This window comes from Ambystoma mexicanum, chromosome 2q (assembly GCF_040938575.1).
Source record: "Ambystoma mexicanum isolate Mex_15411 chromosome 2q, UKY_AmexF1_1, whole genome shotgun sequence".
In the NCBI taxonomy this organism is placed as follows: Eukaryota; Metazoa; Chordata; class Amphibia; order Caudata; family Ambystomatidae; genus Ambystoma; species Ambystoma mexicanum.
This window is the reverse complement of record NC_090924.1, coordinates 1,301,029,489-1,301,057,456: the sequence shown is the minus strand read 5'-3', so window position 1 is coordinate 1,301,057,456 and position 27,968 is coordinate 1,301,029,489. Positions and strand designations below refer to the sequence as shown.

At 46.2% G+C, this 27,968-nt stretch overlaps 1 protein-coding gene across 6 annotated transcripts in view; it reads left to right on the top strand.

The window, feature by feature from the left end:
• LOC138570116 (collagen alpha-4(VI) chain-like) overlaps nt 1–27,968 on the top strand; it is a 559,183-nt gene that overhangs the window by 295,429 nt on the left and 235,786 nt on the right. For all 6 annotated transcript variants that reach the window (XM_069648741.1, XM_069648737.1, XM_069648740.1 and 3 more), the window contains one exon: nt 16,291–16,866. In XM_069648741.1, the coding sequence (XP_069504842.1) occupies nt 16,291–16,866 (576 nt within the window). The remainder of the gene's footprint in view (nt 1–16,290; nt 16,867–27,968) is intronic.

Here is a 27,968-nt window from a genome sequence, read left to right as displayed (position 1 = left end):
AGACAGAGCAATCCCACCTCATATATTTACTATCTTTTACGACATTCGAAAAACACTTCCCATACAGGTGTACCATTATGTGTGCATTTTATTCCTATTATGGTCTTTCACCATTGAATGAGCCCGCCATTCATACAGTTAAACTCCACATGCAAATATTAATCCCCTGCTTTACCTGAGTGTGAAGGGGCCCTCCATGTGACAATGTTTCATCGTTATGTTTCTGCACGGATGCAAATCTACAAATGTATCGCCTCTACATGAAATAACACAAGGTAACCTAAATGTAACAATTATCCCATTTACCATAAATATTTTAACATTTGTAGCAATTTGCGAAAGGGACTGAAATGACGATGATGACATGTCCAATCCCCAGTCAGTGGTATGGCGTGCAAAGTTCGAATTTTTCCATTTTCCCAATCTACAGGGATGAAAGAGTAGAGAGAAAGGCCAGGGAGTAGGCTTGAGCAGTAGCCACATTTGTTGAGCATGAGAGTGGATATTAGGGTGGTTAGCCAGAAAAGGACACATTTTCTGAATGTTGAGATTAATACGAGCTGCAAAGTCAGTGCTAGCAATGAATTGTTGCAATCGTAGGTCGCTATCAAAGAGGACCCCAAGATTGAGAGCCTTTGGTGAAATAGTAAAAAGATCAGGTGGGAAGGAGATAGGAGAGGGGAGGGGAGGTATGGCATTGCTTGCTAGGAGAAAGATGACTTTTGTTTTTGAAGAGTTCAGCAGAGCCATATAGTGATGAATTGCAGTGAGACAGTTCATAATCCATTCCAAGAGAAAGCTTGGATAAAGGAGAGTATGGAGAACAATATTTGAGTGTCATCATCAAAATGGTTATAGTAATAGCCTAAGGATGACACAAGTCTTTGTAGGGCAGAAGTATAGAGGGTGTAGAGCAAAGGTCGAAGGACTGGCCCTTCGGGGGCGCTAAAAGGAAGAGGGTTGGAAGCAGAGATTTGTGAGTTCCAAGAGATTTTAAAGGATAAACCTTCCAGGTGGGAGACGATCCAGGCAAGAGAAGATTTGTGAATCCCAAGCTCCTAGAGAGTGAGAAGGAGAAAAGAGTGGTTGACAGTATCGAAAACGGCAGAAAGGTCCAAGAGGAGGAGTATAGAAGAGAGTTTGGAGTGGTGAGTACTAGAGAGAAAGTTGTAGACATGCATGAGGGCAGTCTCAGTGGACTATTTAACATGGAAGCCAGAAGTGGATCGCTAAGGCCATTATCCTCAAACTACTTCGGGATCTGGTCGAGGTAAGACATTTGCCGATTTGAGGGAGGCAGGGAGGAGCCCAGTGGAGAGAGAGGTTAAAATGCTCAGAGAGATGAGGGCAAGGTATTGAGACTAAGCATTTGATCATTTTGGAAGCCAATGGGTCTGTAGAAGCGCAGGATGGGTTGGTACTGTGAAGGATATTTGCTAATTCAATGGAAGAAGTTCAGGAGAAGTAGTGGACAGTAGAAGAAGTAGGGGGAGAGGTGGTAGACAGAGGAGGGTTGGGGAGAGAGAGAGAAGGGTTGTGTGAGTGTCACACATTTTTGAGATTTTAAAGAAAAGTATTGAGAAAAGTTAGTAGCAGAAAAGGAGGGGCTGAAGGATATTGTCTTGGGATGTGTGAGCAAAGATTTGAGGGTAGATGTAAGTTTGTTTGGGTAATTGCGAAGGGAGGAGATTAGGTTCATGTAGTAGGAGGATTTGGTTGGGTCCAGTGAAGAGTTTAGGGCAGCAAGGGATTTTTTGTAGGGCAGGTGTCCATAATGTGCGCCAATCTCGTAGGTCACAGCGCAATTTTCTTTTAAGGGTCTGAATTTTAGAGGTGTTCCAAGGCTGAGTATGGGGATAGAATGATGTGATAGAATGATGTGAATGTGCAAGAAATATAGTGTTGGTCAAACAGAGCCATGTGTGCATAGTGAAAGTCAGATAAAAACACAGACAATGGAAGAGGCATGAATCGGGGAAAATACAGGGTAGAGGTCCTCCCTCTGTCAAGGAAGGAGGCAAGAGTGTCATACCTGAATTTCCTCTTAGTTATTGAAGAGGGGAGATGCGCACTAGAATGTGGAAGGACTGAGATCTCAAAGTAAAACATTGAGGGATCAGAGTAAAAGGGTCAATGGGGAGGTCAGAGAAGAGTGAATTAGAGAGAAAGACCAAGTCAAGAGAATTCCCACCAGAGTGTAGAGGGACTGGTCAGATGGAGGGAGTTAAGTTCAAGGCGTGTGGCTGCAGAGGGCTTGGGGAGGTTAAAGTCCCCCAGCATGTCAATGGGGATGTCAGTAGGAAGTGACCCAGGGAGAAGGGTCGGATCAGGGAAGAAGGAGTTGAGAGGACCAGGGGGTCGATAGAAATCCAGACCAGTGAGAGGAGTAGGAAGGATAGTGGCATATCAAAAAGAGGAAAGTTGATCGCACTTAGGGGTACAGGAGCAATGTTGAGGGCAGTGGATGCTGGTGACTTTGAAAAGTGGTGGGGCGCAAGTTTCACATTGCGAAGTTTCAAGCGAGCGAGCCTGACCCACATCAAGGGGCAGCCCGGGAGTTCTCCCCTGCACACCGTTTGAAAAAATGGCCTGCAAAACGTATAATTTACTGTCCAAACTCACACAAACATGACCTAAGAAGCGTTAGGTGTTAGGTACTACTGATGGCACATTATTCTTATGTGTGCAAGTGTGATGGTGTATTTTACAGAAGATTGTATTGAGAATAGCTGGCACTATGCTGTATGCATAAAACATTCATTATATAGTCAGTAATACTTGAAAAATATCATTTTTTCATGGTGTTACTGGCACATATGCGTTCTTCCTTTTATTAAGGTGGGATTTTAGGCGTTATCTGAAAGAGGAGAAACTACACTAAAATATCAAATTATTACTTGTTTAGCACATAATTAATGCAACATTTGTCCTATCTAAAATGGAAAAAAATCGAGTTTGCAATTGAGGTAGAAGGTAGACTTGTGACATGTCATGTACTAGCTGACTGTTCCCACCAGTGGCTACTGCTTACTAGGCAATGGACATGGTGCACTGACAATATACTCACCTGTCCCCAATCAATCACAAAGTAAGACATGAGGATTACAGGGAACCTATGCAATCCCCAACAGATGTGGGTTTTGTGGCTACCTTAGACAGAAACAACAGGGGGTAAATACACCCAGCACTTAAAGGTTTTTCTGTTTTTTGGGTATAGTTTGGCCACTGTAATTGCTTCAGAGGTGTCCATTTGTTCTTCAAAAAATAGAGTGCTCTGCTGCAGGTTGTAATCGTGAGTGATTGACTGCTGGATCCATGACATCAATTTGTAACAGGACGCAGGAGTGAATATTCAGCAAAGAGAAGTGATGAAAAAAAAAACACACTCCCCGCTTTAAAATAATAGTCGCTTGATAGATTTTTTCTTTGTTGGCTAATCTAGGGCAAGTAATAAACAACTCACGGCTGGTTATGAGGTTTGAATTGCGGCTGCAATTTTTCCCGATTATTGTAACATTGATTACCTGCGAGAAAAGAACCCTGCAGGGCTGCCTTGAAAGGCTGCAGTCTGTTGGGTTTTCTTAGCATCACACAATCCGAATAATCAGCAAGCACATCACTAGTATATATGTGGCTCCCTTATGACATCTCTCACCCTATCGAAGGGTCAACGGGCTGGCTTGAGGCGGCAGCAGGGAGGGCATCAGCACACAGCCCTCCTCCCCCGAACTCGTATGTCACGTGATATGCAAGTCTAAGGGAGATGATGAGTAGAAGCTCCCTGACTGGAAGATATCTCTGACAGGGAAGAGGCACCTATTGGTCTGAATTACAAGTAAGAGTCTCCTGAGCAAGGAGTGCAGAATGGCACGTAAACATGGCTACCGCGCATTGAACGAGCGCCACCACACTGGGGCCTTCCCATGCAGTATCATTCTGCTATTAAAAAGGCAAGCGTTCACAGAAGAATCCTTTCATTTGTTTGACATGTTTTGATTGTTGCTTTGTGCCTACCAATCTCGGTTGTGTCTTCAACTCGGCAACGTGCCGCAGTTACTAACAAACATTCTGGGCTTGTGCGCGCCGCCGCCATGCTACTGGAATGATTTCTCAGCCCGAGCTTCAGCGCTTCCGGGTGGGCACCTGCCTCAGTGCTGGACGCAATCCTGTGCAGTGTTTGTTTCTGCGCACACATATAAAGTTGCCCTGATGAAGGACTGCATCTGAAACACGCGGAGAGCGTGGCATCTTTCATGCTCTGATTGATCCCTGCAGACGCTACAAAGGTTCCCAAAGGAGGGCCACACCAATAGCTTCAATCCACACCGTGAGCTGCCAGATGCCTGGAGAGACTGACCTTCCCAGATAGACAGAGAGATGCTAGACGAATGCACTCTGTATCGGGTGCAAGGTTGGTGGTACTGGCTATCTCACTGCATTGCCTTTGGAAGAAAGGCTCAGTGCTCCGAAAGCCAATGTCGGTCCAATAAAGGACCTCAGTGGCCAAAAAAAAGTACAGAAATCCCTCTTGAAATGACAATGCGACAAGGAGACTTCTGGCATCTTCTGACCCTCTGCCTCCTGAATCCTTCAGAGGTAAGCACTGGGCAGCCCTCCGATCTCCTGTCCCCTTTCCCTCCCGCTGCTCCTCAGAAGAGAATTTGAAGCCCCCTCGGGGGTGCGGGGGTGCAATGAGTTCACTGCTGAGTGTTTGGGGACATTGCCAGGGGCTCGGCAATGACGATCCACATTGCCCAGCTGGTCAAGCCTGCCTCCCCCGTGCCATCGGCTGTGCAGGTTGACCTGGGCTCTGACTGAATCGCACCTTGAGAGGGTCTGCAGCATGTGGATGTCAGACTCTACCATCCACATGCTGCCGGTCCTCAATATCCGGTTCCACAGCTTCCTGTCACAGGTGCCCGACTCAAGAGCCGGAGGGACGATCTGATCACTCACTGTACGACTACTTACCGGTCGTACTTCACTTGAGTCCTTTGTTAAAGCAACTCAAGGATACACCGCGCATGTGGTGCCCAGTTCCTCTGCTATCTACTTTGTTATCTGGCAGAGGCAGCTAGGCCCACCACGCCCTGGCTCGCTCGCTGTACTCCGACTGCATCAACTGAATGTAGAAGATGGCGCTCATGCATTCGCCCATCACCCCACACACTCATCATTAACGAATTTAATTGGCTGACAAACAGCTAATGAAAATTCTTAAATTCTGTTATTGCTGAAGATTCTACAGACAACACTGTGCAGCTTGCGGACAAATTAATACTGGCAGGGCCTCAGCACTACCGCCCCGCCAGCCTCTTACATAATAGAATTATGTGAATGGATTATGTAAACTACGTGGAGCCAACGAGTTCTGTGCAGTATATACAATAGCAAACTGCGTAAAATGGGACGCGCCCCTCTGTGTTGTCAGGCCCAGCCATGACATAACACACGTTATTTATTTATTGAATTTGTAAATATTGCAGCCACGCTACGCTCCACATAACAAAATGGAGGTTGTGGCCCTGCGCCTTAAATAGGTGGCCGCCATTGGTTGAGGGGCTTATTGAGAAGTATCCCCACACCGCCCCTCTTCCCAACATGTCAGGGATAGTGGGAGAAGGTAGCCGAGTTAGTGTGGACAGCTGGTTGTGTTGCAGAGTCGTGAGGGACGATCCAGGTTTCTGTGATAGCAAGACGTGAAAGTTGAGGAGGATATGAGTTGAAGTGGTCATTCATTTAGGAAAACTTGTTGCTAGGGCTTGTGCACTCCAGAGGCCAAGTGAAAGAGTGATAGGGGCTGTTGTGTAGTAGGAAAAGGCAAGGGATGAAGCCACATAACCTTGGAGCACAGGAACATCCTATTTGTGGGATGAAGGTACAGTGGGGAAGAAGGAAGATGGGTAGGTCAAAGAGTGATGCGGATGTTAGGCCACATTGAGACTGAAGGCTATGGGAGCAGGCAAGGATAAGAGTGAGTAGAAGGAGGAATGGAGTGAAGTCAAAATGCATGATGATGGATAGAAGAAATAGGCAAGTAAAGACAATGAAGAGACAGTGCAACTCAAGAGAGAGAGTAGGTGGGTGAGCAGGTGTAACTTCTGTGTTGGGCTAGAATGGAGCAATAGGTAACCAAGATACAGTTTCCTTGGTTCTGTGAGTCAACAGAAGCTCTGCTATGAATGTATCTCTCTCTCTCTTTCTCTCTCTCTCTTTCTCTCTTCCCCCTCCCCCTCCTCTCTCTCTCTCCAGAAATTATGTTGCCTACAACTGTTGTCCTGAATTCAATAAAGTCCTTCATATCACACTACACTCCCTCCCTCCCTTCCTCCTTCTACCCACAACCCCACACTCTTACATTGTCCAATCCCTTAGATTTCCTCCATTATTCTGGCACTGCCTAATGTTTAAAGCCTGGAAAACAAAGGTTATCTATCTACCACACTTTTAAGAACTCGCCCTTCCTGCACTTTCCTATATACTTTCCCCCTGAGACCCCCCTCCCTGTCCACTATGGCTGGCAAGCTGAAGTTCCTACTTGTCAGCTATCTGTATCTACAAATGTTCATTACCACCCGTGCTGTGGGGTGCTCAGCTTAACATCCTGAATATGCGTAAACTCTTGCCACATCTTACAATTGCCTCTCCTAAGACTCATCTCTACCCTCATCCTCAGCAGGCTGGACTGAGGCACCAGCCTCCCTCTGGGAATTCCACCTGGACAAAGTACTTAACTTTGCTACCTGCACCATTTTTAACATCCCTCGATCCTCGCCAAACTCTGTCCACCATTTCCATATGGGTAGGGTGCCTATGAGCAATAGAACCCTCTTCAAGATCTTTCTTCTTGTCTGCAAATCCATTCATGGGCTAGCCCTGTTACCTGGCTGACGTCATCTCTTGCTTATCACTCCTTCACAATCTAAGATCTTACGCCCCCTCAAGAACACTGTTCCTATTCCCCCTGCGCTACCTCTCGCTTTACCTCCTTCAATCTTTTCTCTTCACCAGCTGAGCTCATAATGCCATGGCATCAGTTCGACTCTTCATGTGTCCATCTTCAAGAGTGCTCTGAAAGAGCACCTCTTTTCCCTGTGGAAGCACCCACGCGGTCGCCTTGTATTACCTCCCACGACAAGTAAACAGATTCAAATACTCCAAATGATAATCTTGCAGGGTATGACAATACTGTGCAATTGTGTAGTGTACAGGAGGGCAGAGCAGCCTCTGACGGGCCCATAGGTCAGAGCTCACCCTCTAGTACCTGTAAAACAAGATAGCTGCACCAAGAGGAGGTTGGGGTGCAGGATTCTCTTACTCCGACACAATTCAATAAGGACAACTCAATAGTTTGGCAAAGGGAAGTCTGTTTAATGACAAGTACAAAAACGGGGAAACAAATGGTAATCAACAGAGTCACGATCGCCTGTCTCGCTCAACTTCCAAATTCTTCATTCAGACAGCAACTTTTATGGGAAAAATTCGTCATCATTTGACTTGTAAAACTCATAAGTTTGTCATGCAATTCTATTAATCGGAAAGGTAACTTAAGTATAGGCGCTATATCTGTATATGGTAACAGAGCATTCGGATTGGATAACTCTTGTCAGGTGGGTGTCTAAACCCATCCCACTACATCACTCATGATAGACGTCACTGCAACTACGACGTCTTATTGGTTCTACAAGCTATAAGACCCTAGATTATTTGGTCCATTGTGATTGGGAGGGTAACACCCCTAGGCATAAATCTCCACTTTAATCAGCAGCTTGCAGAATGGACACCCAGATGCGGAGTGCCCCAAGATTCACCCTGCCTCCCTTCCATCAATCAGTACCTTTAGGGCTATGTGTCAATAAGTTGGCTGAGGATGGCCTCGAAACTGTAGCTTCTTATCAGGAAAAGTTATGGCATCCTGGGTTCTGGGTGACATCAAACGTTGGTACCACTTTGCCCTTGGCTGGTCACGTGTCTGTTCACCGTGAATCTGCTTCATTTTCCTATTATTCGCATATTTGATTCTTCCATAGCATCGCCACCTGCCTGGGGCCTCATTATCTCGACCTTCACTGGCTGGCTGGTACGCTCTGAAGTTTCGATTCTCTGAGACTGCAGCTCTCCTTCCTTCCTTAGGTTGACCTTGAATTTCCAGGTATTGAGCTTATTCTTTCTGAGTTTCGGTTCTGCTCTTCCCTTTGGCTTTGGCTGGAATATGAATCTTGGCCTTGCTAGCCCTTTGCAGCCTTCTGCTTTTAATAAATGGAGTTGCACTTGTGTAGTGTGCTTTTATTGAGGTAGATATATAGTTGGCGCATGCCGCTCTATTCTTCTACTAAGCATTGCAAGCAGTTCCGTTTTCTTAGCTTCATGCGTTTCAAGCCTATTTACAAGCATTAGCTGGTTGAAGACTTCCATCTTGTTTCACTGCTACGTTTCCTTACGTCTCTTTATGCATCAACATCGTTTTGTTCTTACACGTCATTACATCTTTATTCTTTGTATTTCGCCCTTGTGTGTCATCTTTCGTTCGTCGTTTATGTTCATCTGTTCGTCTGTCTGGGCTCTTATGTCGTCACCATTTACCCTCCATCAGGGCTCTTTGGGTCTCTTCGGGACGGTCTGTATGTAGTCTTCATAACGTGTCAGCTGCTGGTACGGTTGTCTGAGATGGTACCGTGCAACCCATGGTTGTCTGGTTATGGGTGCTCCAACAGGTATTGCTCTTCTGATGTGCACCGGGCAGAGTCCAAGTGTAGCTCGCTGTGGGTTCATCTGCTCCCCAGACGTCACGTACATTGGCGAGTATGTTCCTGGTACCTCGAAATGAGGGGCAGGGGTGCAGGCCATGTCTGGGACTTCCTCTACACTAGTATGTCTGTCTGTAATCATGGTATGTGGATGTTGTCCCTTCTTACTGTCTCTACACCTCCCTCGTTAATGTATCTGTCCTTGCATCTCATGTATTTATGTAAATCACCCAAATATGGGATTGCCACGCCATTCTTAGCCCGACCCTCTTTACACCAATGATCGCTACTTCGCTAATGATGAGTCGGAGTTACGGATCCAGTAGACTTGTGCTCTATCTGGTTCCCCATGAACCTCAGAACCCAAGAGTCCCCCCTCCCTTAATTGTACACCTCATGCTTTAACTGTTACCTGTCTGATAAAAGGTTCACTGTAACCACGAACCACAGACAGGCTGTCTTTTTTCTTTTCCCCCCTGTTTCTCCACCTGTTTCATGTAACTGAGTAAGCATTGCTTGTAACAGCGCCACGATGCCTGAGGGCTGCTTTGTGCGCTATATAAATGTAAAAAATAAATAGGCGCTCATAGAGAAAAGCTTCTCAAGAAGTCCTGTATCTGTCTAAGTAAATACAAAAACACATAAAAAATAAAAAATGGAGATATGAAAGAGTTCTGTACTTGTGCAGCCCTGACAAGAGGTTCCTGAAGCCCAGATTATGAAGACAGGTGCAATCTGAGATGGAGCTACACTTTGGGGTGCAGATACATACAAAGATGCAGGGTCCTGAAATGGCATAGAGTGAGCAGATGAAAAAGTGAGAGGGAGGAAAAGCGGGGAGGAGAAAGAGCGATGGAAGAGAGGAGTAGGAAAGACGAAAAGGAAACTTGCAAGGGGCCGAGAGTGAAGCAAACATCAGCAAGTATGTTTGGCTAGCTAAGGGAAGATGGACCGCGAAGCGGGCAGGAGACTGCCACCATGCTCCTTCCCCCAGGACACACTTCAGAATACAGTTTTCCTCTGCAATCGAGTTAGGGTCTTCCTTTGTTTCCTGAGGTTACCCTGTGGCAAGGGGAGTGCTGGGCCGGGGAGATAGGGAGCAGTTCAGGACAGGATGAACCACAGAAGTAAATACAGGGAAGAAAAATGTTGGTTGAGCAGAAGCCCATCAAGGGGGATCATGGGAAGGGAAGAGGAGGTCGACATGCCAAGTGGGCAAAGGTCAAACTCGGAATATACTGGGATTGTGAAAACTAGGAATTTCAAAACTGAAAGGTTACTCACATTGGTAATCTGGGAGTACACAGTAATGGTGCCAACTGGACTGATGCCATTCAAAACTATGCCAGCCCTCCGGAACATTAAATTGGGAATCAAATGAGCCTGTAAAATAGCAAAATTAAGCTCAGAAACTACTAGAATTGGTCACACTGAGGATATTATGAGGACACACTGACACATTCTCTTGGACGCTGACCCCTTGCTTAGCGCCAGGATGCCTCCGGGCCATTGCTGCGCTTTACAAGTCATTATAACATAACATAATGTTATATGAATCTAGACACACAGTGGAATCGTGTATTCCGGATTCTATTAATAATGCAAGGTAACATCTGCAAACTTGAAATGGGTCCCAGCAGTTACACTAGGCTTACGCTGGCTAACTGGAGAGGTCTCTGATTGTAGTAGGCTTGTCAAACTGTGATCATACCTTGAATCTAAAGCTGGGAGTGAACAAGGATTGCTGAACTGGCAGTATAATTATATTGGAAGAGAAGAAATGGACAGGTGTGGCACACCCTAGTTGGAAGTATATAGATAAGTTTCTGGGATCATGGAAAGAATGTAATAAGCAAGTAAGAAAGTAAGAAGGGAATTTGAGGTGCAGAGGAGAGAGTAGCAACCTTGACACCTAGATTGCACAAAATTGACAAAGACAAAAGTTCCCAATTTGGGAACTCACATCCTCTGCACACTCTCTAGTGTCTGGAATACCAGACCAACAATTAAAGTTTTGATTAACCAATATTACAGATCTTATTTTAGATGAGTATATATATTTTTATCAAATTTGAAAAAAGCTAAATTATTAAAGAAATCAACATTCAGTCAGATGGGGTCACAAGAACCAATCTTCATTTTATTGGTGATGTTGAAGCTGTGGATAATTATATTGTCATACCTTGAACATGTCAAACTGGGAATTTCCTGGGATTGGACAAAATGGAAATATTAAGAGGGAGGAAGGGGAGGAGAGGCGGGGGAAATGTTTAACATGTCGTAAACGAATAAAGAGAAGTATAAAAAAATGGAAATATACCTAGGTTGGATCAACTGGGAATACATATTCTGGGATTCTGCACACTCAAAGAGTTAACCTAGCGGTACACTGCTACTGTGCAAAAGGACAGTACAAAGTGAAATATGCAGGGGTGACACTGGAGTTGTCCCTAATAAACTTGGAGCACACTGGGTGGGTCAAAGTGGAGTATACTGGGACTGGACAAATCAGGAACATGCTGGGTTGGCAAGGGTTTCCGTATGGGGCATCTTTCAAGGCTGGCATACTTTGCTGGTCATATTGCCAGTGAATTGATCTTATTGTTGCCCCAGTTTACTGCTGGCACAACAAAAGTGTTTGCATGAGAGTTAGGGCTGGTAATATGACCACAATGGGCCTGGTGTTGGTTCCAGTGCTTACACCGGTGCAACTGCTGTTGTTCCTGCAAGAGGAAACACCATTAAAGGGGGCTAAGTGAATCAGTGAGGCACAATGAGGGATGATAAGAGGCACATCCAGGGAGAGGAAACACACATTCTGGTAAGAGGCGACATCATTGGGGGGATAAGTGACATAATGAGGGATGATAAGAGGCACATCCAGGGAGATGAAAAGCACTTTCTGGTAAGAGGAGACATCATTGGGGGGATAAGTGACATAATGAGGGATGATAAGAGGCACATCCAGGGAGAGAAAACACACATTATGGTAAGAGGAGACATCATTGGGGCATAAGTGACATAATGAGGGATGATAAGAGGCACATCCAGGGAGAGGAAACGCACATTCTGGTAAGAGGAAGCATCATTAAGGAGGCGGGCAAGTGACATAATGAGGCAAGATGAGAGGCACGCCAAGAGAAGAGGCAGATTGGCTTCATAAGAACATGCTACTGTGGAGGTGTATCTGATACTACTTGTGGGGAGAACATAACCAGCTGTATGAGATAAGGCACACATTGTGACTAGGGGGAGCCACATTGGTGGATGGTGGGAGAACATTGAGGATGATAAACACTGCGTGAAGGAGGAGCGCCACATTAGAGTGGACTGAGGCAAACATTGAGGCTATGTGCGTCAAACATCTAGGGTTGGAGGCAGAACGCACAACGGTGAGGCAGGTTGACACGAGACACCCCCCCTGCATCTCCTCCTGGGGACATGAGTCACCCCTGCATCTCCTCCTGGGGACACGAGACACCCCTGCAACTCCTCCTAGGGACACGAGACACCACTGAATCTCCTCCTGGGGACACGAGACACCCCTGCATCTCCACCTTGGGACATGAGACACCCCTGCATTCTCCTCCTGGGGCCACAAACACCCCTGCATCTCCTCCTGGGGACACGAGTAACCCCTGCATCTCCTCCTGGGGACACGAGACACCCCTGCATCTCCTCCTGGGGACACGGGTCACCCCTGCATCTCCTCCTGGGGACACGAGACACCCCTGCAACTCCTCCTAGGGACACGAGACACCACTGCATCTCCTCCTGGGGACACGAGACACCCCTGCATCTCCACCTGGGGACATGAGACACCCCTGCATTCTCCTCCTGGGGCCACAAGACACCCCTGCATCTCCTCCTGGGGACACGAGTCACCCCTGCATCTCCTCCTGGGGACACGGGACACCCCTGCATCTCCTCCTGGGGACACGAGACACCCCTGCATCTCCTCCTGGGGACACGAGACACCCCTGCATCTCCTCCTAGCGACACGAGACACCCCTGCATCTCCTCCTGGGGACACGAGACACCCCTGAATCTCCTCCTGGGGACACGAGACACCCCTGCATCTCCTCCTGGGGACACGAGTCACCCCTGCATCTCCTCCTAGGGACACGAGACACCCCTGCATCTCCTCCTGGGGACACGAGTCACCCCTGCATCTCCACCTGGGGGCACGAGAAACCCCTGCATCTCCTCCTGGGGACACGAGTCACCCCTGCATCTCCACCTGGGGGCACGAGACACCCCTGCATCTCCTCCTGGGGACACGAGTCAGCCCTGCATCTCCTCCTGGGGACACGAGACACCCCTGCATCTCCACCTGGGACCACGAGACACCCCTGCATCTCCTCCTGGGGACACGAGTCACCCCTGCATCTCCTGCTAGGGACACGAGACACCCCTGCATTCTCCTCCTAGGGACACGAGACACCCCTGCATCTCCTCCTAGGGACACGAGACACCCCTGCATCTCCTCCTGGGGACACGAGACACCCCTGCATCTCCACCTGGGGACACGAGACACCCCTGCATCTCCTCCTGGGGACACGAGTCACCCCTGCATCTCCTCCTAGGGACACGAGACACCCCTGCATTCTCCTCCTAGGGACACGAGACACCCCTGCATCTCCTCCTGGGGACAAGAGTCACCCCTGCATCTCCTCCCGGGGACACGAGACACACGAGACACCCCTGCATCTCCTCCTGGGGACACGAGACACCCCTGCATCTCCTCCTGGGGACACGAGACACCCCTGCATCTTATCCTGGGGACACGAGACACCGCTGCATCTCCTCCTGGGGACACGAGACACCGCTGCATCTCCTCCTGGGGACACGAGACACCCCTGCATTCTCCTCCTAGGGACACGAAACACCCCTGCATCTCCTCCTGGGGACATGAGTCACCCCTGCATCTCCTCCTGGGGACCCTGCATCTCCACCTGGGGACACGGGACACCCCTGCATCTCCTCCTGGGGACACGAGTCACCCCTGCATCTCCTCCTAGGGACACGAGACACCCCTGCATTCTCCTCCTAGGGACACGAGACACCCCTGCATCTCCTCCTGGGGACACGAGACACCCCTGCATCTCCTCCTGGGGACACGAGTCACCCCTGCATCTCCTCCTGGGGACACGAGACACCCCTGCATCTCCTCCTGGGGACATGGGACACCCCTGCATCTCCTCCTGAGGACACGAGACACCCCTGCATCTCCTCCTGGGGACACGGGACACCCCTGCATCTCCTCCTGGGGACAAGAGACACCCCTGCATCTCCTCCTGGGGACACGAGTCTCCCCGGTGGGCAGTCATAATGTCGACAGTAAAAATGTCGACAGTCAAAATTTCAAAAAATAAATGTCGAAAAAAATAATGTCGACAAACAATAATGTCGACATTTTTTCGATATTTTTTCGAAATTTTCTATTTATTGTATAAATAGATAAATAAATAAATATATAACTAAAATGTGTTGAGTATGAGGGGTGAGAGGGTGGTGGGGGGTTTGGGGGTGGCAGGGGGTGTTGGGTGAGGGGGGTTGGGGGGGACACCCCCATAGTAAATGATACTATTTTTATTTATTTAATTATTGAATAAATACATACATAAATAAATATATAATTACTATGTGTTGAGAATGAGGGGTGAGAGGGTGGTGGGGGGGTGTTGGGTGAGGGGGGGTTGGGGGGGACCCCCCCCCATAGTAAATGATACTCTTTTTTTATGTATTTATTGAATATATAAATAAATAAATAAATATATAATTAGAATGTGTTGAGTATGAGGGGTGAGAGGGTGGTGGGGGGGTGTGAGGGGGTGGCAGGGGGGTGTTGGGTGAGGGGGGTTTGGGGGGGACCCCCCCCATAGTAAATGATACTCTTTTTGTTTAATTATTTAGTGAAAAAATAAATAAATAAATATATAATTAGAAAGTGTTGAGTATGAGGGGTGAGAGGGTGGTGGGGGGGGTGTGGGGGGGTGGCAGGGAGGTGTTGGGTGAGGTGTTGATAGTTCTAATTGACATTTTTTTTTCGACATTATGACTATAAACCGTCTCCCCTGCATCTCCTCCTGGGGACACAAGACACCCCTGCATCTCCTCCTGGGGACATGAGTCACCCCTGCATCTCCTACTGGGGACACGAGACACCCCTGAATCTCCTCCTGGGGACACGAGACACACGAGACACCCCTGCATCTCCTCCTGGGGACACGAGACACCCCTGCATCTCCTCCTGGGGACGCGAGACACCCCTGCATCTTATCCTGGGGACACGAGACACCGCTGCATCTCCTCCTGGGGACACGAGACACCCCTGCATCTCCTCCTGGGGACACGAGACACCCCTGCATCTCCCCCTGGGGACACGAGACACCCCTGCATCTCCTCCTGGGGACACGAGACACCCCTGCATTCTCCTCCTAGGGACACGAGACACCCCTGCATCTCCTCCTGGGGACACGAGACACCCCTGCATCTCCTCCTGGGGACACGAGACACACGAGACACCCCTGCATCAGCTCCTGGGGACACGAGACACCCCTGCATCTTATCCTGGGGACACGAGACACCGCTGCATCTCCTCCTGGGGACACGAGACACCCCTGCATCTCCTCCTGGGGACACGAGACACCCCTGCATCTCCCCCTGGGGACACGAGACACCCCTGCATCTCCTCCTGGGGACACGAGACAGCCCTGCATCTCCATCTGAGGCCATCTTATCTATTGCTTTTGGGGAAGGAAATATTGAATTTAGCACCAACCTTGTGATTTGAAGACTAGGGAATGGAGCATATAGGTTTTGAGCTAATCCTTATTATCTGAAAAGCTGTCACTGCAGAAAATATTAAGCATCATTTTGTTTTACTATGTTTGCTGCGTAACATAAAAAGACCTGCAATACATGCATTTATGCTGCAACGATAGTACAATCAGTCCAATGTATTTATCCCCTGCTGCAAACGTGTTTTGATATTACAGTTTTTAGCACTGGTGCAAATGATGGAGAGTCTAAGCTCTGTCGGTGTATGTATTGTCAATGTTTCCGCTCTGCTCTCTTTAGAATGAACCATGACACAGAGAATGAGTGGCGTGTCATCAGCCAAGGTATTCGGGCAGTTGTGTGCTGGGCCTCTATCCTGAATATTATATGGTTAAAAAGGTCTGCCATGGACTCGGAGACCCCTCCACTTTTCAAACGCTGCTTAATGCACTGGATGTTCCCAAAGAAAATCAGGGTTTCTCTATAGTTGCAAAGAAGGAGTGGTCATAGCTGGTAAGATAGCCCTGCGGGTTGAGCCCTGGCTGCTGTGATCTATGTGTGCAGGTTCAAATCCCAGCAAGGCCAACTCAAGCCTTTTATCCTTCCGAGGTCGAAAAATAGCAACTTCGGTCGGGTGATATTTTATGTCAATATGTTATATGTAAAGTGTTTTAGCGAAAGGGCTATGTATAAATAACACATCATCATCATCATCATTTTGGGGTAAAAACAAATCATCTTTTCTTCTTTTTCATTGCAGCATGCTCACATGAACAGGTGGATGTCGTGTTCTTGATCGATGGATCTGGCAGCATCACTGCAACTAACTTTACTGCCATGAAAATCTTCATGAAGGACATTGTGGGAAGTTTCACCATCGCCCCGAACCGAGTGCGCATCGGGGTGGCCCAGTACAGCCACAAACCGCAGAAAGAATTCTTCCTGGATGAGTATTCCACCAGCAGCGAGATCGACCAACGCATCGACGCCATCGCCCAATTGAAAAGGACCACCTTTACGGGCAAAGCCCTCGACTTTGTCAGGCAGTTTTTCGATCCTGCCCATGGCAGTCGCAAGAACCAAGGTGTGCCACAGTACCTGGTGGTTATCACCGATGGGAACTCCAACGACACCGTGGCGGCAGAAGCTGCGGCCTTGAGAAGCCAGGGCGTATACATTTTCTCGATCGGTATTGGACTTTTAAACTCATTCGAGCTTGTCCAGATCGCTGGCACGCCAAAGAACGTGTACACCGTGGAGAATTTTGGCATGCTTGAGACCATCACAAGACGCGTGGTGGCACAGATCTGCGAGCCAGCAGATCCCCCATCTCAAGGTACGCTTTTGCTTTTGATTTGGTATTGATTACATAAGAGACTATTGCCAATAAGAAAGAATGTAATGAGGACATTCTCAAAATGAAGGAAATGACAAAATAACTTCTAGAACGCTGACTCCCAACCTGTCACCCTCCAGGTGCTTCGGCCTACAACTCCCATGACCCCCAGCGCTGACTATGCTGGCTGGTGCTGATAAGAGTTGTGGGCCAAAAGATCTAGAGTATGACAGCTTCCTCCCCCTAACCTCCTCCTGTACTTACAAAACTAACAAAACCAACCACAAAGTACAGGAACGAGTGAACAATTGAAATATGGTACAGAAATCACTGGAGTCGTTCCATTAATATCTGTGATGAATATATGTCCTCTATCATCTTGGGGGGAAATCCCAGGGGCAACACATTCACCTTGGAAGCAAGACGACGTGGAGCAACAGAGGTTCAAACCCCGGGTCCGCGCTTAGAAACCGCTGGGTATTAAATGCGCTATAAATAATTATATATATATTATATTCACAAAATCCATGAGGTCATCACTTGCGCTCTTAGCTGAGTTATTTTAAAATATTCCGACAAACATTTAGGCACTAGTGACACTTTATTTCAGATTTTATGCAACTCTATGAGCATGTTAGTGCACGTTTTATCTGACCTTGTGCACTACAGCTATCAACAATGGGAGTATTTTGCACCCTGTCTCTCTCTGCCCAAACTCATGTACGGGACATCTTTCAAAAGGTTACAGGGTGTCCAGTCAAAGTTACGAAACAATAGTTTCAAATGTCAAAAGTTCTGACACGAAAGTGTTGAAAGAAAAAGTTTTGAATGTATTTTTTTTATATTAAAGGGTTTATTTTAATTTCGTTTTGTAAAATAGGTGTTTAAAAAAAAAAAGGGGATTCGGGGCCCCCCCCCAAAAAAAAAAATGGAAACTTTTTTTTCTGCCACTTTTTTGTTGCAACTTTTGGCATTCGAAACTTTGCCTGTCGAAACTATCACTAGGAACCAGGTTACAGCACAAAACCTTCTCAAAATATTGGGGCTTATTTTACTTCACTTGTTGAAGAATAGCTACATTTGTAATGTGTCACTGTTAATGTAAGGGCAAGACACCATAATGTTATATGGTTCTGCAGCCATGTTCTGGATACCTGAGAAAAATAGGCATTGGCAAAGCGAATAGTTTTGGCATTTACTGCTGTTCTTTGCATTTTGCATTTATAGGCACCAGGGTGCAAGGAGAAGAGTGCATATTGAGTTTGACTTCAATGTCTTGTTGGATCCAATGGAAAATTATATTGTTATATAAAAAGCTTCTAATGGCTATTAGTACCTGGTGAGGGTCAATGAGCTTGCAAACAGGAAGCTCATTGGCCCTCGCCCGGGCCTTGACTGCCTGACAATGCTCCGAGCCCTGCTGTGTCCCGGAGTTCTCTCTGCGAGTAGCCCCCATGGAAAGAGAGAAGGGACTACATGTAGTCCTTTAGCCACTTGTATGGCAGCCATTTTTTTGTTTACTTTGTTTTTACATTTGTTTTAAAGGCTGCCATGGAAAGGGAGAAAGGACTACTGTAAGTCCCTTCTGCCCGATCCCTGGCAGACATTTTTTGGCTTTTTTTTTCTCGATTTGAGAAACAGTTGCAGTGCCGTTTCTTGACTCGAGAAAAATTGCAATTAGTACCCTTTTACGACGTGCGGTGGCATGTCGCGGTATATTATGCAGTCACACTCAACTCGGGGAGTTCCTCGCACCCAAACAGATAGCCGGTGTCACCAATGGACTAGGAACCAGGCCTGTGTGTAGTAAGAATATATAAGAATATATATTTATTAATATATTGAATCAAGATTTGACAAAATGACTAACATCAGCAACCAATGCTGTGGCAACAGCCAAAATAACAATTATGACTCGGTTATATGAAACAACACAGTTGACATTTTTAACAACTTACACAGATTTAATTTCAATTTAACTGACAGAAAACATTCACAATCTAATACAGCGTCTACAGGAATGACTTACTTTTCACCCAGCAACCCCCACCCTCCTTGCCTCAATTTAAAATATGCAGGGAGTGAGGACACAATGGAAAAATCTTCCTCCAATGAAAATCGTTTTCAACACTTGAAAATAAAAGGCAGGACTTGATAGTTTGAGGTCAGAGAAAAATGAGAACAAAATTTCATTTTGCAACACACACGCAAATGGGTACAATACTTCGTAATTCTGGTTTAAAAGGAATGAGGAATTTCGTTTTACACCCTGAAAGGTGGTGTTTTATGGATTACTTCTTTTTTTGGACCGTACTAGTGAAAAATATGACCCTTCATCATACAAACGTTAATTTTGTCCTTCGCCCTCACACCAACTTTAAAATTTCTCGGAATCATGGGAAGGCCTGAATCACATTTTTCTTAATAACTTCTGTTATGTTTAGCACACAAACATGTTGTAGCATGGTTCAAAGGAGATTTATGTCACCTTTAATAAAAGTGTGGAACGAGCTTTGTGGGATATATGATGCACTCTTTATGCAACAAAATGTATTCTTCCAATAATTAAACCCCTGCCTCACAAGTTTCATTCACTTTCCTATCCCCCACCTTTTCCTTCAGTTTTGATTCCTAAATACACTTACAGGGCATGTGGCTTTTTGCCCATGTTTATTTTGGCTCTCCTCAAGAGCTTCAAAAGACTCTGCTTCAAGCTTAATGCACATTTTATGGGGAGACCTGACCCTAGGTCACTTCTGCAGGACATGTTGTTATCAGCAACTAATTGACAACCAGACATCTTTCTCCTAGAGCCCAAACCAACAGGTCATGGGTCACAGTTTCATTTCAGTGGAAATGCCCCTCATCTCAAAGTACAGCTTTAGATCAACCAAATGTTTTTACCTTTTGACATTTTGCATCTGTATAGTAAATTACATTTAAACCTGTTATTCATAACATATAGTTTTTGCTTCCACAATAGTAACCCGAGGTTAATTCAGAATTTCACCAAATAGGCCAGTTAACAGAGAGCACCAGTGTTCACTTCTACCACAAGTAGGCCTCTCCTTTTAAATTATGTCATTTTAATGTTGAAAAGGAAGTGTTTTTATTTGTGACAAATGCACAGTGCTTGGCTTCACTTTAGATTTCTGGATCACAGTATTGTGCAGCATTGAAGATAATGTACAGGCTGCGCTCTGTCTCTTTAAGAGGAAAGTGTAGCTTTCCATGTATTTAGGAAAACAGCATTTTCAGCCACATATGTCTTTAGCCATGCACTGGCCACATCTAGCACTTTTAAGTTTCCAGGCACATTTTCATTCACTTGAGCGCCTGTTCATTCTGGTAAAGTTAAAAGAGGCCCATTTCTGTTCATGTCCTAGGCCTTAAATCAGAAACAGGAGTGTTTTGGGACTGGCCTGCTTTTTCCAATTGGTAGCACCAGTCAGCTTCAACCCGGCCGGGTCTTTTATTTCCGACATTCAGGGGCTATATTTTACACCACATTTACTAATGGCAATATGACCCTCGGAGGGGGGGCACTACCAGTTGGGTATTGCCCCAAGGGCTCCATTAAATCCATCGCTTCGCTGAGGCTTCCGACTATGGCACCGGGGGCATTACCCAACTGGTAATGCCCACTCTCCTCCGGTTATAGGGCCTAAGTAGTGCAGCAATATATCTTGTGATTCGAAACCAAGTAGAGGGTTGGAATGCACAGTCTTTTGCCAATTTGAAAGGGAGGTTTATGCACGTTATGGAGGGAAATGATATTACCCTCGACACCTTAGTTAAGAATCCAAATTTGACAAAAAGGAAAATGTTTGACCAAGATATGATTCACGCATGTGGTTATGAACCATCTGCTCAGGGACCTAACAGGAGCATGTTGTTATCAAGACGATATTCTTGTGTGGGGTAAGCATGTAGAAGAGACTGATGTAGGTGTAAAGAAAGTTTTGGGGAGAATAGCTGATGCAGGTTTGACTCTATCAGTAGAAGAAGTCGTTTTAGATTAGAGAAGGTCCAATATTTAGGGCATGAATTGTCTGCCGAAATGTGCCCCCTTAGAAGCTATGAGAAAAATGAAGGATAAGAAGGAGTTATCTTCACACCTAGGTCTGGTAGAATTGTAAGGCAAGTTTATAAAAAATGTGGCAGAAAGGACTAAATGATGAGGTCATTGGTGAATAAAGGAGCATGGTTCAACTGGTGTGAGAAGTGCAAAATAAAAATTGGAAGATGTTAGGAATTGCTTGTTGAGTGCACCCACATTGAAAGGATTAAGGAGGATTGGGAGGTGCAATTGCATACCCACGCCAGTGCGTTTGGTTCGGGCTGTGTATTAATGCAGCAAAAGGGAATTCAATTGAAAACTGTGGCTTTTGTGTCACAGGTGCTCAAGGACACGGAGCGCCAGTATTCAGTTATAGAAAAAGAGGCTCTAGCGTGTGTGAGCGGAGTGGAGAAATTCAGACAGTTTTTGTGAGGAAGGAAATGTGTTATTGTGACGGGCCACAAGCCATTGGTGTTTTCAACAGGAGAGGTCTTGATGGTGTCTCATGGAGAATTGTCAGATGGATTAGCACGATGCAGGTATTGGATGTGGAGGTGAGGCTCATGAAAGGTGAATTAAACATTATAGCTGATGCGTTGTCTGGCAATCCCATACAGGACGATGGTTTAAGAAGATGTGAGGTGGAAGGAGAAGTGTTTGCTAATTGAAAAATAGCCAATGAAGAAGATTTGAGGGAACATTGTGAGAAGGATGAGGTTCACAAAACCGTAGTGAGGTATTTTCAGGAGGGATGGTCTTTGCAGGAAGTGGACGAAGTGTTAAAACGGTACAGGAGGTGGGTAAAACACTAATTGAGTGTTGAAAAAGGAATTTTGCCACACGGAGTTCGCATGGTGGTACCAGAAGGGATGAGAGGAGTTGCGCTTGGAATCGCCCATGAAGGGCAGTTGGGCATTGGTAAGATGAAGGGTCTTATTCATCAGGATTTTTGCTGGACCCGGATTAATGAAAATATTGAACGTTTTTTGTAAGAATGCAGGGGTTGTAGGAACAGTGACAAGACTCTCTTTGCAGGGTACCACCCATGAGTGTTGTGGAGCTGCCAAGCTTGGTTTGGGATGTGGTAGCAATGCATATTTTGGGGGCCATATCGATGAGAGGGTGTCAAAATTCCTATGCAATTGTGGTGGTTGATTTACTGTCAAAGTGTCCAGACGTCTTTGTGGTAAAAGATATAGATGCAAGCAGGGTCATACAATTCTTTAATTCCATATTTCGAGGGAAGGTTTTCCCAGGAAAATAGTTTTGGATAATGGTCTGAATTTTGTGGCTAGCGAAATAAAATGGAGTAGCTCTTAAGAGACAATGGTGTAGATCACACCACCGCTGACTGCCCTGTACAACCCCAAGGGAAATGCGACAGTGGAGAGGTTCAACAGGACGTTGATTGAAGTTATGAGAATTGCAGTTGCCACAGGTTGGGATTGGACACGTGCTGTTATGGAACGCGCAGTCCAGTACAGGAGTGCTCCACACCAGGTGACAGGAGTGCTGTCATTTGAGACTTTCAGGAGGAGATTGCCCAATTCTATATTGTATACGGGTGGAATAAATTTGGGTGTGCAAGTAGTATGGTGTCGTAAAATGTTTTGCGTGGAAGGATCATAAGTGCTCAAATAAGGTCAAAGGTGAGATACGACCGAAAGAACTGTGTAATAGAGCAAGTTATGAGAGAAGGTATGAAAGTAAAAGTGTAGAACGGTAGGTAGAAGGGTGCACAAAGGGTGCACGAAATATTTAAAGCCACTGAGGGTTGTGAATGATTTTGGAAGCAGGGTGTTGTTGAGTGACGGTGAGAAGTGGTGTAAAGACAGGGTGGTGATTTTTAATAATTCATAATAGCAGATGTTTTAATATGTACACACGCCACTTTTACCAACACGGCATAAATACATAACATATATATATATATATATGCCCTTCTATTAAAGGGAAGGGGGTGTGATATATGTGAGGTGGTGTGTCACACATATGTGTGCCATAATGAACACTATTAACAAAACATTATTCCTGTTCAGCTTCTATATAATTCTTACACAGATTCAACATGCTCTTCCATCCTGTTTTGGAGCTCCATGTTCTTGGGGTTGAGAGGTAGAATGTTTACTTTAGAATGAGGCAGTTGCTGGCGTGGAAGGAGGTTTGGGGCTGCTACACGCACTGTCTTGTATGTTTCAAGTTCAATAAATCGTTTGATACTTGTATCACTGCTTCCGGATCCTGTCACATGATACTGTTATAGTATCTGGTAGGGGAGTGTATAATGGTGAACTGTTGTGCAATGGGGTGATTGGGTGGTGCATAAAGCAAAGCATTGTGGGTACTGGGTGCAATATGCTAGAGTGATGTAGTCTAAGATGGGTTACCTGGTGGTTAGAAGGAGTTGGGCAGTAAGATATCCAGCAAGATATTGTGCTGGTGGCCAGATGAGTTATTATGGATAAGCAGCATATATATTGTAAGGGGTGGTTGGGTGTAAAATTGAGGTTTTTGATGGAGCCTAGAGCTTGGATGGATTGTAATTGAGAGTTCTCATAGTCTAGATTTAGTAGATGGGTTTATTGAGTATAGTCTACAGTTATAGAGTGTTGAAGCTTGATGAAGTGCTGTAAAGTGTTGTGGTTTCCCAGAGTGGAGCGATAGGGGTGGTAGCTCAAGAGATGGCGGTGGCTGCATCCAGAGTGGGACATTTCATGGTTTGGCGAAATGTAGTACTGTGCAAAGAGAAAACAGAACAAAAAGTTGTGTTGGGTATGTAGGTTTTTCAGAGAAGTATGGCAAGGTCCCTGTGTATCCCTTGGTTTGGGGAGGTCAGGGTGCTGGGCATTGCGGCCCACCACAGAATGCTGGGCCTTTAGGAAATCTGAGTTGGATTTCAAGCCTACACTTATGGGGTATTAGGTGGGCATGTGTTCGAATTAAAAAAAGAACGATTTATAAAGACCGCTAAGAGACCGCACTTTTAAAATCGTACTGTAAAGCCCCTGCTGCGCAGAGGCTGGCATGCTGTGAAAGGCCCGGAAGAGGAAAGATGCAGGTGGCCTGGGTAACTGTTGTTTTGTGTCATTTTGTTTCTGTGAGTGTTAGTGTATACGTGTGTGTCTGTGTGTCTGTGGGGAAAAAGGGGGAATGTTTGTGCCGGGAGAGGCCTGGGGAATTGGTAAACATGTAAACGTGTGTGATTTTCCGCATTTATGTGTAGAATCAGTGTGTTAATGATAGGGGTTTAGGGAGAATGCTTTGGGGGAGAAGGGAGGCGTCAGAGGAGGAAAGGCAGGGTTGGGGGTGAAACTCTCACATTTCTATGAAAACCGTGGGTAAGGATAGGGTGGGGGCAGGCTGGGGAATGGCTTCCCTCGGCTTTAAGAGGGGTCAATACTTCCACTTTTGGATGCCAGACAAAACCGACGGAAATATCGTTCTTTTTGTTGTGCGGCCTTCAAAATGCGGAAATATCACATGTAACCATATTTGGAGCAGCGGCTCGTCACACAACAGATGCACTCCCTGTAAACTCATCCAAAACACCAACTCCCTTGTGTGGCAATGAGCCCCAAACATGCTTCCATCAGAAGTATCAAAACAATTGCAAAACTGTCCTGCAACATACTGACATTTACAAACGAATAGCTTTCGTGTGTGATCGTGCAGGACGGTTGCCTTCATTCTTTCAAGCCGCATATGCAGGTAGGGGCGGCCCAATGGAACTGCAATGAAGGGCAGGTTAAGCTGTCGACTTTGCTTATCCTAGTGGTTACCTCAATCCCCAACTATCCCTGACCAGCCCAAAGCTGTCCTAGAATATATAAACAACACCAGGCTACCCTGTCAATGTGAAAGAGAGCAGGGAACACATCTAAAGTAAAACTCAAATAAATTGTCCTCAACAAAAAGAAGTTCTGAACCCTAAATCCTAAATAATGAAGAATATGCAGACTTAATGGAACATATATCGAGTACTCACATACTTGAATATGGCTGTTGGAATAAGCAGATCTCCTAGGGAGAGGCAAACGTGCAACATAAATAGTGAAAGAGTGTATTGAAACAAATCATATAATGCAAAAATGCAAATTAGCTTGTATTTAACAAGGACTAATCATTCATAATTTACATCACAGGCATTAACAATCATGTAAAGCAAATATAAACATCCTAAAGCAGACATGTGTGTAACAGAATCTAAACAAAGTAAAAAAACATATACTACAAACAACATATGCAAACAAAAACACTTATATGTAACATTTAATGTGTGCCTAAATATGTGGTAGTGCACAATAATGTAATCAAATGACCCTAAGTATATATGTACTTGTTTTAAAAAGAAGCCAGCCTGAGACAAAAGGTGCGCACCTACAAAGTCTGTGAACACAAATAACAAAGGCCAACTAGACGCCCTCAGATGCGAAATCTACACCAATTCTTACTGGCCTCCAGTTCTCGATGGTCCAACGGGCAACAATTCCCTGCACAAACTTGCTAGTTTCGACTATCCAACTCTTCCTCAGGGCCATCATTCGCCTAGAAATCACTAATCCAGGGTGCACCGGGGGTTCATTACTTAGACACAGATCATCCCCAAAACAAGAGAAACTAACACAAATAGAACAACTAATGTCAACAACGCTATAAGCACATACCAACGCTACACACCGAAATGCCCCCAGTGACATACACGACATCTCAACACCACTGTGAATGATCAAAACCCCATAAAAGAACCGAAGTTGTCGAGCCCAGAGAGGAGCGGACCTCATCCCCATTTACCTGTATGTTCGAAAGCGATTTATTAAATGTTTTCATTCAAACCAACACTGGTCAGTGCCACAGCCATATTAAGTATGTGAGTACTGGATATACGTTGCATTAAGTGTGTATATCCATGTTTATTCTTGATTTTGGATCCAGTCCTTCTTTTATGTCGAGGAGAATGTGGGTTTTGCTTTAGCCGGCTTTGCTTTGAGCGTGAACGCACTGGCGTTCCGAGATGGTGGTCGGTATACAGAAGGACTTGCATATCACCTGGGTGGAGTGGCACGGATCGCAGGAGGACCACACATATGGGCAAGTGACCCAATCCCATGACACAAATGGTCACCAGGCACACCTGAATGCACTTGAGTGCGGGAGGGACATGTGGGGCAGGGGTAGTCGTAGGCAGAGGATGACCATCTGGCATTGGAAGTGAAACAGTTTTGAGGAAGCAGACTGGAGGCAATAACAGCATGAGAGACAGTTGCGTCAGGAGTAAGGAGCCTGAAAAGGTGAGACTAACGGGAAAGAGTTTGTGAGGAACAAAGCAGGGTGAGGACACAAATTAGAACAAAGGAGGTTGGGGCACAGGCAAGGAGAGAATAGTAGCCTTAGGGTGTGTTGGAGGGTAACACCAAGGGAGGAGTAGTGAAGAGTCTGAAGGGTAAAGAGAGGAGAAGAGATAAGGAGAAGGATAAAGAGAGGGAAACAGATAAGGATCAGGCACGCCTGCAGCCTGCAGAGGAAAGTTGATGAAGTGTGGAGGAGTGAACACGTGGTGAGGTTTCAAGAAGAGCATAGGCTGGAGAAGAGAGAAGAGGAAAGGAGAGGGCGAGCAAGACTGTTGGGATCTGCCAAGGAGGCAGCTGGGGAGGGGAAAAGAACTAGAAGCAGGTGCAAGTATGGAAGAAGGAAAAGAGAATCGTGTTCAGGCACTAGAGCATCATGCGTGGCCAGCCTCTTGGCAGAGGCTTTGTGGCGCAGTTTAGTGTTATCTGCCCTACCTTCTATAGACAACTCAGTCCAACGTGCAGGCATCTGGGTGGGCCAAGAGCGAGGCGGACAGGTCCTCCAGGGAACCAGGATGAGAAGCAGAGGACCCGAAAGAACGAAACCAAGAGACAAGAAAGATGATGCGTGGGGCCACTCGGAGACCCAGAACGTGAGCGATTGAGGATCAGTGATCATTCTGGGTGGGCTAAGAGCTAGGTGGACAGGTCCTCTAGGGGACCAGGATGAGAAGCAGAGGACCCGAAAGAACGAAACCAAGAGACAAGAAAGATGCATGGGGCCACTCAGAGACCCAGAACGTGAACGATTGAGGATCAGTGATCATTCTGGGTGGGCCAAGAGCTAGGTGGACAGGTCCTCCACGGAACCAGGATGAGAAGCAGAGAACCCGAAATAACAAAACCTAGAGACAGGAGAGATGTGTGGGGCCACTCAGAGACCCAGAATGTGAGTGATTGAGAGTCAGTGATCATTCTGGGGCGGGCCAAGAGGTAGGTGGACAGGTCCTACAGGGAACCAGGATGAGAAGCAGAGGACCCACAAGAACGAAACCAAGAGACAAGAACGATGCATGGGGCCACCCAGAGACCCAGAATGTGAGTGATTGAGAATCAGTGTCATTCTGGGGCCGAAACCCAGATAAAGAATAATGGAATCCAGAGACTTTTTGTGTTGAACCCAGAGACCTTTTGATGTTGGAACCCTCAGAGAAACCGTCCTGTTCTTGTGTAGCACTTTGTTACGCGGGCCCATATTTTATGAATATGCCTAATTAACCTATAGCTTTTAAAACCCCAGCTTTCTATGTCCGATTAACCATGGTTCCACTCAGCTTCATGACAAGTGTCTCTTCACCCCTGTCTTGATGTAACAGAATGCAAAGTCATCTTATATAGCGCCACATCTGCCATCTGTACAGCTTCTTGGTGCACGACACTAGGATGGAAGGAAGGGTTCACAGGAGGAGTGCGAGAAGCAGATGAAAATCATGAGGGGTTTATGGGTGAATGCCGGGTGTACCCGATTCCTGTGTGCTGTACATTTCTAGGTGGTTTATGCCAGTGACAAATTGGCATCTTTCCAGGGGGGATAATCCAAGATCAATTTAGCTACCAGCACTTGACTCCCAGGGGTTTTTTAGTATGCAGAATGGACACGAGTCCGCGCGCGTGTGTGTGGGTGCGCACGCCTGCATGTGCTCACGTGTGCACACACACATGGGTAGATGTGTAGTGGAGGAATGAAGGGAGCCTTC